Here is an 11,274-nt window from a genome sequence, read left to right as displayed (position 1 = left end):
TATATGTATATGAAAGCCGTAAGGGACGAGATACTTCTTATTTAGATTATTTTAGCTTCAGTTTCTCGAGACGAGTTATATACACTGCCTTGCAAAAGTTTGGACTCACCTAGAAAAATCGTTTTTTTTATGTTTATCACTATCCTCCTAATGGGCTGACAATGACGGCTATGACCGTTGGTTATCGAAAATGGAGTATGATTGGTTTCTGGACGGTAGCGTTTATCCCCAGAATGCTATAAACTGGACATTCTGGGCTTAACCTAACCCTCCAACCACATTGGTACAATGCATTGTGCTTTTGTATTCTGGAAAGTCTAGTGGTAGTAGAAACAAATCCAGTGTCGGATTGTTATTAACGGTAACCGCAAGGCGCACTCTCTTGACCTAGGAACCGGAAGATGATGATCGTGCACGTAGTTTAAATCCTGGTTCCTTTTCATCGATTTCAAGAAGGCTTTGGCCAGCATGAACAAAGAGTGTATGGTTTGCGGTTTCGTCCAGGGCAGGGGCAATCCATCGGACCCTACCTCACCTCCGCTTGGGAGCAGCGTGACCGAAGTGGTTACAAGGTGGTATTTGCTCCCTTATATTAATTCAAAAACACGACATGTGTATGAATTATAATGAAGACGAAACCGCCTTGTAACATTCAGGCCTCAGCCGGCCGACGCTAAACTAAAATTTTTTTTTAAGAATCGTGGTGAGGCAGCGTCCGATTAGTTGCCTCTACCTTGACGAAACCGGAAGTCATATATTTTTGCAACATGGGTGCTTGCCCAAGATTCGGGTTCCGTGGTCTACAACCGAGAAAGCATGTTGCTTTCCAACTGGTCCGGTTCGCCATTAAGTGGATGACGGACTTAGGAATCCCTTGATTCTTAAACAAAAATTTTAACAAAGAGTGTATCTGGAGTATTCTACGCAAACGGTGCTTTTCAGAGAAACTAATAGCTATCATGTCATGTGCTACATCGAGGTTGAGGTCGAAAGCGGAGTTCTCCAAAGTTGCATCTTGTCACCGATATTATTTCTTCTTGTTATTGGCAACGTTTTTCCAGAAGCAGGATTGTCCGGAGGACGTGAAGGATTTCAATGATCCATGACATTTTTCTTCAAACACCGCAACTACGCTATCACCCCTGTTTGCTCTTTCTAGGGGTCATGGCCCTTCGCCAAATGGTTCTGGATTTGGGAAAAGAGGCAAGTAGAGTTGAACAGAAGATGAACAAAAACAAAACGAAAGTTTCTAGCCCAACGGGTCATTGTACTCTCCCTGTCTGCATTAATGGGCGGAGTATCGGAGACGTTTATCAATTTATATATCTAGGAAACATGGTATTTGCCGACGGTGGCACCGAACTGGATGTGGCTCGACGTATTAACAGCACTAGATCCACTTTCGCTACCTTTTCTTTAAATTTGGAAATTCACTTATCTCATCTATCTCAGTTCTTTTTGTGCAATGGGGGTAACACATGGAATGTGCTCACCACTGTCACTCGAAAGCTGGCCTGATACTATCTGAAATAAAGAATTTGGTTGCGTACAGATCTAGGCGGTAATATCAGCACGATTCAAAGGACCCAAAGGGGTGATCTTATGTTGTTGAACTAAAAAAAATTCAGTTTAGGAAAAACTGATGATTTTCGAACCCAAGTTAAGAAGAAACGCCTGCTGGACCAATACCAACAGCTCTACTACCAAACCCCATCTCTACCTCCACGTGGTAACCGCTGGGAGCTCTTTCTTAACGAAAAGCTGCAGACGGAGAGGGATGAAGGCGAGTTTCCCGCGCCTAAAAACGGGACAAATTGTAGCAACTGGTTCTCCAGGTTGGGGGTTGGGTAGCACTGACAACCCTACACGGAAAAGCGAAGTTACGAAGCCACAACAGGAGACTCGGACTGGACGGATTACACAACCACGAACCTGGCAACGAAAAAGGAATAACGATTTGCTCATTTTCTCAAGGAACGTGTGCTTCCTGTATAGAGATGAAGCTCTCAAGCAGCTAACCGATACTCTGTCCCAATATAGGGCTGATGTAACAGCGTCACAGGAGATGCGTTGGACAGGAATTGGATTCCTGGAGAAGAGTCACCACAACATATATATTAGAGGCCCTCCAGTAAACCATGGGCTCGGAGTAGGTTTCTTAGTAAGCCAAAAAATGAAACCCGCTGTTATCGGCTTTGAAAACATAAGCGAACGGCTATGCACTCTGGGCTTGCGCCTCTACAGAGGAGACCGCTGAATTGGAGATTGATACCTTCAACGCGGCAGTAGAACGAGCCCTCGAAGCCTCTCCCTGGTATGATATGAAAATCATACTTGGAGATTTTAACCGCCAAGTAGGGACGGAGCCCGTATTTAGGCGATACGTTGGCTCCCATAGCTTACGTTAAAATACAAATGATAACGGACTGCGGATTATTCAGTTAGCAGTATCACACGAAATGGTTGGAGGAGGTACCTGGTTTGCGCGAAAAGCAGTCCACAAATCTACGTGGGGCTTTTCCGACGGGACCACTTTCAACCAAATTGACCACGTGTTGATCGAACGTCGCCACATCTCAGCCTTGATGACTATCAGAATATATAGGGGGGGCCAATATAGACTCGGATCACTATCTTGTTGCCATGGTGCTCCGAGTTTGAATAATGTGATGTTACTAGTCCGATGATAGTTCCCAAGGGTCGTATTTGTGCCCCCTCCGATCGTAGCCCCTTTATCTTCCTCTCTATACGAGTTTACGGAAAGTCGGAGCAGCTAAAGTGCCGAAATCCAAGCCAACCAATTTTGGGAGTAGCAATTGCCTAAACTCCACAAGATTCAAACACGTCCTGTTCAGCTTTAATAATTCTGACGAACTATATCTTTCCAAATTCATGTTTCCTAATTTATACGAAATTTACATATGCTTAGTAGGCCTGTACTTTGGGTAAGTTTTCCAGTATTTTACAATAACAACACCGCCTAAAATCCCCTCTGACAATTAGGTGAGAGTTAACATTGAAGCCATTCACAACACAGCCCTCTCTCCCTCCTCCTAAGAGGGAAATGGATGTCGCAATAACCGCAGTCAACAGAGATCCTGGAGATGAAGCATCAACAAATGATCTTCACAATCACCTGAAGAACGTTATCATTGATAAGGCCACAAACATACTTGGCTCCAGCCACAAAAAGAGTCGGAACGACTCTGGATTCTCTGGATTGGATTTTCAAAAAACGCGGCCACGCACGGACACTTATCACGAACTCCGGTAAGCGGAGAAGCAACTTCACAGACGGAAAAAGGAAGCCTGGGAGAACGAACAGGTCAATGAACTCGAAAAATACAGGGAGCAACGGCACCAGGCGCGGAAGTTTTACAAACAAGTCAACAGGATGAAACCTACTCACGTCGATGTTCATCCTGCCGAGACAAAGAAGGAAATCTGATTTCCGACAGAATGGGCATATTGGAGCTATGGGTATGAACTACTGAAGAACCAGAACATCGGCGAATTGGAGGTCCCGCCAACTGAAGACGACGGACAAATGCTGGCACCACCAAGTATAGAAGAAACAGTCCGTGCAATTCATCGGCTTAAAAATTATAAGTCGCCAGGAGCCAATGGAATTACAGCCGAATTGGTTGAATATGGAGGGGGCCAATTACACCACTTGTGCTCAACGTTTAGGACAAAGAATCAATGCCTGACGATTGGCAAAGAGGCATTATCTGTCTCATATATAAAAACGGAGATATCACACAGTGCAGCAATTATAGAAGTATCACGTTACTGAGTACCATCCATAAGATATTCTCCTCTATCTTGCTAGGCCTGATATCCCCATACGCCCAGAACATCATTGGCCCATACCAAAGAGGCTTCACTCCAGGCAAATCAGCAATCGATCAGATTTTCTCTCTGCGACAAGCGATGTAAAAACTGTTGGAATATGGACACCAGTTGCACCACCTATTCATCGACTTTAAAGCCGCCTATGACAGCACAGCCAGGGTAAAACTGTACGTAGCCATTAGAGAATTCGGTATCCCAACGAAACTGATAAGACTGACTCGGTTGACCCTGACCAATGTGCGAGGCCAGATAAGAGCAGCGGGATCACTCTCAAGACCATTCGACATCAACAATGGTCTACGACAAGGGGATGAACTATCATGCGTTCTCTTTAATGTGGCCTTCGAGAAAGTCGCCGTGATGTTGAGGTAAATGCAAGATCCTCTTTAAGTCAACCGAACTACTGGCCTATGCTGACGATATCGACATCATCGGCGCGAGATCTCCGGCTGCACATTAATGAAGGCAAGACGAAACACGTGGGGGCAACGTCAGCACCGAAAACCAACCAACCAACATCAAACCGCACTGGTCAAACGGGAAGAATCAAGATAGGAGACTACAACTTTGAGACCGTTGATAATTTCTTCTATCTATGGTCGAAAATCACAACCGATAGCAGTTACGACGATGAAATCCGCGCATGGTAGTTCTCAGCCAACAGAGCCTATTTCAGCTTACAAAAACTGTTCCGCTCGAAATGTCTCACCACAGGGTTAAAGCTCTTACTGTACAAGACAATGATCATGCCAGTCCTCATGTATTCCTCGGAGACTTGGGTCCTTAGCAAAAAAAAATTGCGAACTGTCGGCTGCGTTTGAGAGAAGAATTGTTGGCCCCCTACATGAGGGTAGACGGTTCCGTAACCTACATAACGACGAAATCTATGAGCGATACCATGACCGTCAGGTTGTGGATAAAATCCGGCTCAATAGGTTACGGTGGGCGGGTCACTTAATCCGTATGGATGAGGATGATCCAGCCCGGAAAGTCTATAAGAGCAATATCTATGGTAGAAAAGAAGACGAGGCAGACCCTGCCTAAGATGGAGCGATGGCGTAGGTCAGGACACCAGACAGCTTTTAGGGATATCGAATTGGTGGACCACGGCGCAAAACCGGGATGTCTGGAGTTCCTTATTAAGGCAGGTCTAGACCGGATACCGGTTGTTGGGCCGTTGATGATGATGATGATTTTCACATCGAAAATTTTTGAAATTCTGATTTCAACTGAACCGTTATTGAGTTGTTGTCTTCAACGTAAACCATTCCCAAAAAAGCGCCTCTTGGAAAACAGCTATAGATCCGGCATTTTGAATTTTAATTTAAGTACTTCACAATATTATTTGATACTGCTTTTTAGTAACCATTTACTAAGTTGCCGAAAAAAAACGAGAAAACGTCGCCATATCATCCATTCCACTGTACATAAACCTGTAATTTGAAGAAAAGGTACTCGAAACGGCACCGGAGCACGAGAATCCCACCACCTCGAGAATCATATTCGACTGGATGACTGGCACCCCTCAAACTCCCTCCTCCCGCCATAATGCCTGGTGTAAACATCAGCTGTTCTAGGTCAGGGCTGAGCAACGCATTCCCGCCGTGCGCATGGGCTTTCGGCGTATCGAAAGAAATCTATCGAAAAGCAAATGTCAACTGGCCGTTAGGAGTCAGAACAGGTGTTCGGCGTTGTCATTGCGTGTGTGCCGTCAGTCAGTCGGTCGGTCAGCCGTTCCAGTCCAAAACAAAACTTCCGGGCGAAGTCGCGTGTGTTCCGCGGCTGCATTTCCCTATTTCCTACGTTTGGTGCAACGATTGCGAGTGACGGTTCTGTCGTTTCGATTTTTAGTGAGTTTACGCGAGTGTCGGGACTTTTTGACGATTTTCAAGTTCACGTAACGCGCGCGCGGGGTCGGTGATTCACTCGTTCTTGTGTACTTTGTGCTCTTTTTGCGAAATTGCTGGAATATCCACGATGTCCTGGCTGGATTTTCGCGTTGTTTTGATAGTGGTGCTACTGACGCTTATCTCCGACGAGCCTGTGCAGGCGGACGAGGTCTCAGCGGGGGTAAATATCAGCTGAAATGTGCATTAAGCAGCGGATTTTGCGCTCCCTACCGCAGTTTCGCTTTGTTTGTTTGCTTGTAATCAGATGCTTTGATAACCACCGTCATCGTCACAGCAACCATGGAGTCGTAGTCCTCCAGCGACCTGGCACTGCTACTCGCTTCTGTTGTGTTTTGTGTGCTTCTTTTTATTTATGGTTTTATGCTTTCTGTGTTGCTTGTAAGCGATCTATGTTAATAAAGGATGTGCTTTCCAAATGTGTGTTTTGCTTTTAGTTCTTACTCGTATGTGTTTTTGCGTAATGTTCACAAAACGTAGTTATAAGCACAAAGAGCTGGTGGGAGCTTTCATTGTTGTTTTTATTACTATCGTTATCTTTGCTAGACTTTTAGGCAGCTTATCGGCTGAAGTCGAAAAGATTGCAGAAATTATGCGTCACGGTGTCACTAATCATGCACTCTGCAAACATCTAACTTTCATCATTAGCTCTGTAGAAGTACCCTTTCCTCATGAAGAAGCTTAGGCGTCGTCTCTACAACGTTCCAATAAGCCATAAATCTAGTTGTGGTTAGGCATTGATTTTCTCGGAAAAACCATTCCAAACGAGTTTCCGTAACTGCCAAGTTATGGAAAGGTTTCCAGCTGAGTATGGAATATTATGGCAATTATTTGGAAAAGTCCCCTCCCCTCCGATTTCAATGTTTTTGATATGTTGGGCGGGTCATAAGTCTTGATCATTTATGTACACACGTTTTTTCGGTAGCATTTGCATATTTAACATAAAAATTCCAATGATTATGCACTGCGGGTTATCCAATTAGCAATGTCGCATGAAATGGTTGCTGCAAGTACCTGGAAAGCGGTACACAAACAAACATGGGCCAATATAGATTTGCATCTCGTGGGCGTGGTGCTCCCGGGCGCGAATAACAACATCGCCAAATACCCCCCTCTAAAAATCAGGAGATTGTGAACGATAAAGGTATCCACAACAGCTGTCCGTAAAGGGGGAAGTGGATGCCACAATAACCGCAGTCAACAGCATCGACAAATGATCGATCATCAAATCTGAAGAACGTTATGCCATACGATGACACGGTCACAGACATTCTTGGCCCCACTCGCAAAAATAGTCGGACCGGCTGTTTCGGACGGGCACGCGTAGAGGTCTATCACGAACTTCTTCGAACGGAGAAATGAATTCAAAGGCGGAAAAAGGAAGCTTGGGAGAACCAACAGGTCTGTGAACTTGAAAAGTGCAGGGAGCGCGGAATTTTACCACTAAGTCAGTAGGAAGAAGCGTTATGCTCACTCTGCTGAGACAAAGTGGGAAATCTGATTTCCGACCGATATGCCCACAACCAGAATATTAGCGAGCTGGAGGTCCTGCTCACTGCAGATGGTGGACAAATGCTGCCACCACTTACCATGGAAGAACAATCTTTGCAATTCATCGGCTTAAGAATTATAAGTCGCCAGAAGCTGTTGGATTTACAGCCGAATTGGTTAAATATGGAGGCGACCAATTACACAAAGCGGTTCATCAACTTATGCTTAATTAATGCCTGATGACTGGTAAAGAGGCGGGAGATATCACGTAGTGCAGTAATTATAGAGGTTTCACGTTGTTGAGTACCATTATAAGATCAACTTCGCTATCTTGCTCTCCGGATAACCCCATACGTCCAGAATATATTTGGCCCATACCAAAAAGGCTTCACTCCACTAGAGATGTACATAGTATAGCCATAAGTTCTGTCAGTCGATGCATATAGCCAGAAATGTAAGGTCGCCGAAACTGGTAGCACTGCGCACGGAGAGTACCTAACCATTCTCCACTTCCGTCAGACTTTCAGGTTCTGAAGATCAGTAGCACAGTATATCTAATAGGCAGTACCTACATTAAAATGTCCCGACTTCCAAATGGATTGCGAAAGCCTATCCATACACGTGATATGCGCTAAAGAAGATGCAAAGATAATCTTCGTCAAATCGTATTGGTAAGAGGCAGACGGAAAGAAAATGTCAGCCATATTTGATTGAACGAAAAATTATGTGTCATGGCCTCTGTCAAATTTATACATTTTTGTATTTTGAATCGAAAAAGGAGAAATTTCTGAATGAAAAAAGCATTTGAATGGCATCTATCTTGCGTAGTCTCAAGCAGATACTATTTGGAAGCGGACGATGAGATAGTTTCATTCATGAAACGCGTGCCCCACTAGAATTTCATTCTAAAATTTGAATATTTAGAGTGTACGTTTCATTGTTTACTTCAGTGCAAATAAAAAGTAAACTAAAGTAATACAACGAAACGTGAGTTTTGAGAGGCGGTTTAAAATTGCTCTGCCCTGGAGTATGAGCGAGATATAACAAAAACCGGATCAGCTGTGTTTGACATGCCACCCAGACTTGCCAATGTGTTAGAGAGATTGGCACGTTTTTGGCTATGTATAAGTGAATACGTGAAACTACTTTTGGCTAAATGGATGAGCTCGCATTAGTGCCGTGGCTGACATATTCTTTTCATTTCTCTCTTACCAATACAATTTGACGAAGTTTATGGTTTGTTCTTCTTCAGCGCCGATCATGTGCACGGATAAGTTTCTGCAATACATTTGCAAGTCGGGGCATTTTAGTGTGGGCACTGCCTACTAGATATACTGTGCTAATGCCGTACTCATCTATATGGCCAAAAGTAGTTTCACTTATTCACTTAAACATAGACAAAAACATGCCAATCTTACCAATACATTAGCAAGTCCGGCCGGCATGTCACACACAGCTGTTTTTTCGTTATAACTCGGTCATGCTCAAGGGCAGAGCAATTTGAATTCGTGTGTACTCACACTGATTTCCCTTTTTTGAGGGGCAAGAGGGAGTGTGGTAGCTGTATATTATCTACCTGTCAGTAGAGCGTGAACGGCAGCACGATAAAGTTCGGTAACTACGGAAAAAGAATCGTGATTATTGCGTTGTACCAATGTGGGAAAACACCGAAAAAGATTCATGGTTTGTTAAAAAAAGCTGCTGGTAAACGAAGGATCCGTTTCTAGGACATTACCTTAATACCGCGAAATAGCTGACGTGGTTGAAGTTCCGACTTCTGTCATAGTATGGTAGGGCGTCTCATATCACGGAGTAACTGATATTCATTTCTGCAAAAGTCGGCGTCAAAACCAATGCGAGCGTGTACGAAAAGATGTTAGAGGACGTAGTCGAGCCATTGAATGAATCTCTATTTACTGAAAAGCCTTGGTGCTTCAAACAGGACTTGGCTCCCGCTCACAGACCCAAAATAATTCAGCAGTGGTTAGCGGCGCATGTTCGCGGCTTTATAACCGAGAATGAATGGGCCTCATGCAGCCCAGATTTGAATCCTCTGGACTACAGCTATTGTGCTAAGTTAAAGGAGACTGCCTGCGATCGAATTTACACCGATTTGAACGGTTTGAAGGCCAGCATCGTGCGTACAGTTCGAGAAATGCCGCTTCATACCGTGCGTGAAGCGATCGACACACGTCCTCATATACTTCGAGCCTGTATAGCTACTAGCGATCAATTTGAATATTTTTTTTTGCTTGAAAGCTCTATGTTTTCCTTTTCTAATGGTGTACTTTTCGATTGATTTGATTTATTACTTCGTGAGAAATAAAGATTTTTTGGCTGACAGAAGTTATGGTTATACTATGCACAAACTGCCTTCATCCAGATCGACCAGGCGGTGCATGTTAATTTGTAGAATGCGGATTATGCTATTCGCGCTCTAGCCATTTCTAGTTCCACCCTAAAGGTTGGACACCGCCCCGAACCCGCAGGGTGTGCGACGCTCTCATCAGACGTACCACGGTCCCTACAGAGAACGCAAAGTTACCATGCATCGGAGTGCAACCGCTCAATAGCTACTAGCGCAGTTCGATGAGGAGGTGAAGGCTGATCTAGTGTCAATCAGCAGCAATACCGGAATGGGAACCCGGCTTCATGATATCTCGACTTATCGGGTACCGGTGCCATCTGGGTTCGGGACGGCATGTCTCAGGCAGACTCCAGAGGGAAACGAATCCTGGAAATGGCGGCGAGAACCGGGTTCGTAGTTTTAGCGCGCAGGCTGCAAAGCAAGCAACTATGGCATAGCTTTACGCTGGGATCTTTGGTACCATCGGTTGACAGTTGGCGAATCCTGGAACACCTCTCGGCAAGTGATCACCAATACCTCGCGTTCAAAATGGTTGACGTTACTTGCCGGCGTGCACCAACCTGGCACTCGCCCTGCGTGTGGAATGCCGCAATGGCGAACATCGGGAAGTTCACCGAAGCTCTTGGAACCGGCAGAGTCGCGCTGGAGGGCACTTCGGAGGTGGTAGCGTTGCAGTTGACATTGTCGTAAACTCAGTGATGATGATAACGACAGCGTGTGCGGCTTCCATGCCCCAGAGGGGCCCCAGCCGAGACAAGCCTGATTGCCGACTCACGGGGAGAGTGTCATAAGCTTCGCCGCTTGGCAGGAGGCATGCTGCATAAAGGCGGAATATAGATCAGCAAAAAGGAAACTCCGCAGTGCGATAAATAGAAGCAAAGCTCGCGGATGTCAGAACCTGGTGAACGAGGTGAATGACCACCTATGGGGACTTAGCTATAAACTTGTCATTCGCAAGATCTGGGGTTCGCGGAAGCCCTGCATACTAACTGCCGACCAGATGGGCCGCATTGTATGGGCATTGTTCTCCAGACATCCCGAAGTCAATAGCGCGGAAAACGTGGAGAGTTGCCCTCTTTTCACAATGAGAGAGCTTGAAGAAGCGATTTTCACCATGAAAAACAAGAAGGCGCAGATCCTGAAGGTGAGAATGATTTCTTCCTTACTCAACTTCTACGTGGGTATGGAGGTTTTCAGTCTCACCTGCACAAGTTTAGGAAGCGCGGTTTCCTAATTGTGTGTGGCGGAAGATGCTTGAGCCTATTTCAGCTTACAAAAGCTGTTCCACTCGAAACGTTTCACCATCGGGTCAAAGCTCATACTGTACAAAAAAATGTCAGTCCTCATGTATTCTTCGGAGACTTGGGTTCTTAGCAAGAAAAATTACGAGCTCTTGCCGGTCGAAAGATGAATCCTGCGAAGAATTTTTGGCCCCTACAAGAGGATTGATTGGCGTGACCTGCTTGAACTCCATTACCGAGCAAAATACCGAGAAGTTTAGCATTGTACTTCGTGACAAGAGACGATTTGGTATTGCGCTGGTCAGGGAAACGGAAGATGCCCCAGGACGCAATGATTTCAAAAATGTATACCCCATGAAAAGAAGAGCTTACATGTGGCCGCAAATTTTTCGATGGTCTTGTGAAGGACATC

At 45.1% G+C, this 11,274-nt stretch overlaps 1 protein-coding gene across 1 annotated transcript in view; it reads left to right on the top strand.

The window, feature by feature from the left end:
• The first annotated feature begins 5,418 nt into the window (after positions 1–5,418).
• Positions 5,419–11,274, top strand: part of LOC119656560 (cation-independent mannose-6-phosphate receptor) — a 532,053-nt gene continuing 526,197 nt past the window's right edge. Inside the window, exon 1 of the mRNA XM_038062941.1 lies at positions 5,419–5,925. Coding sequence (XP_037918869.1) covers positions 5,833–5,925 — 93 coding nt within the window. The 5' untranslated portion in view covers positions 5,419–5,832. The remainder of the gene's footprint in view (positions 5,926–11,274) is intronic.

This window comes from Hermetia illucens, chromosome 5 (assembly GCF_905115235.1).
Source record: "Hermetia illucens chromosome 5, iHerIll2.2.curated.20191125, whole genome shotgun sequence".
NCBI lineage: Eukaryota > Metazoa > Arthropoda > Insecta > Diptera > Stratiomyidae > Hermetia > Hermetia illucens.
The sequence above is the reverse complement of the archived record's forward strand: the minus strand, read 5'-3'. Positions and strand labels throughout refer to the sequence as shown.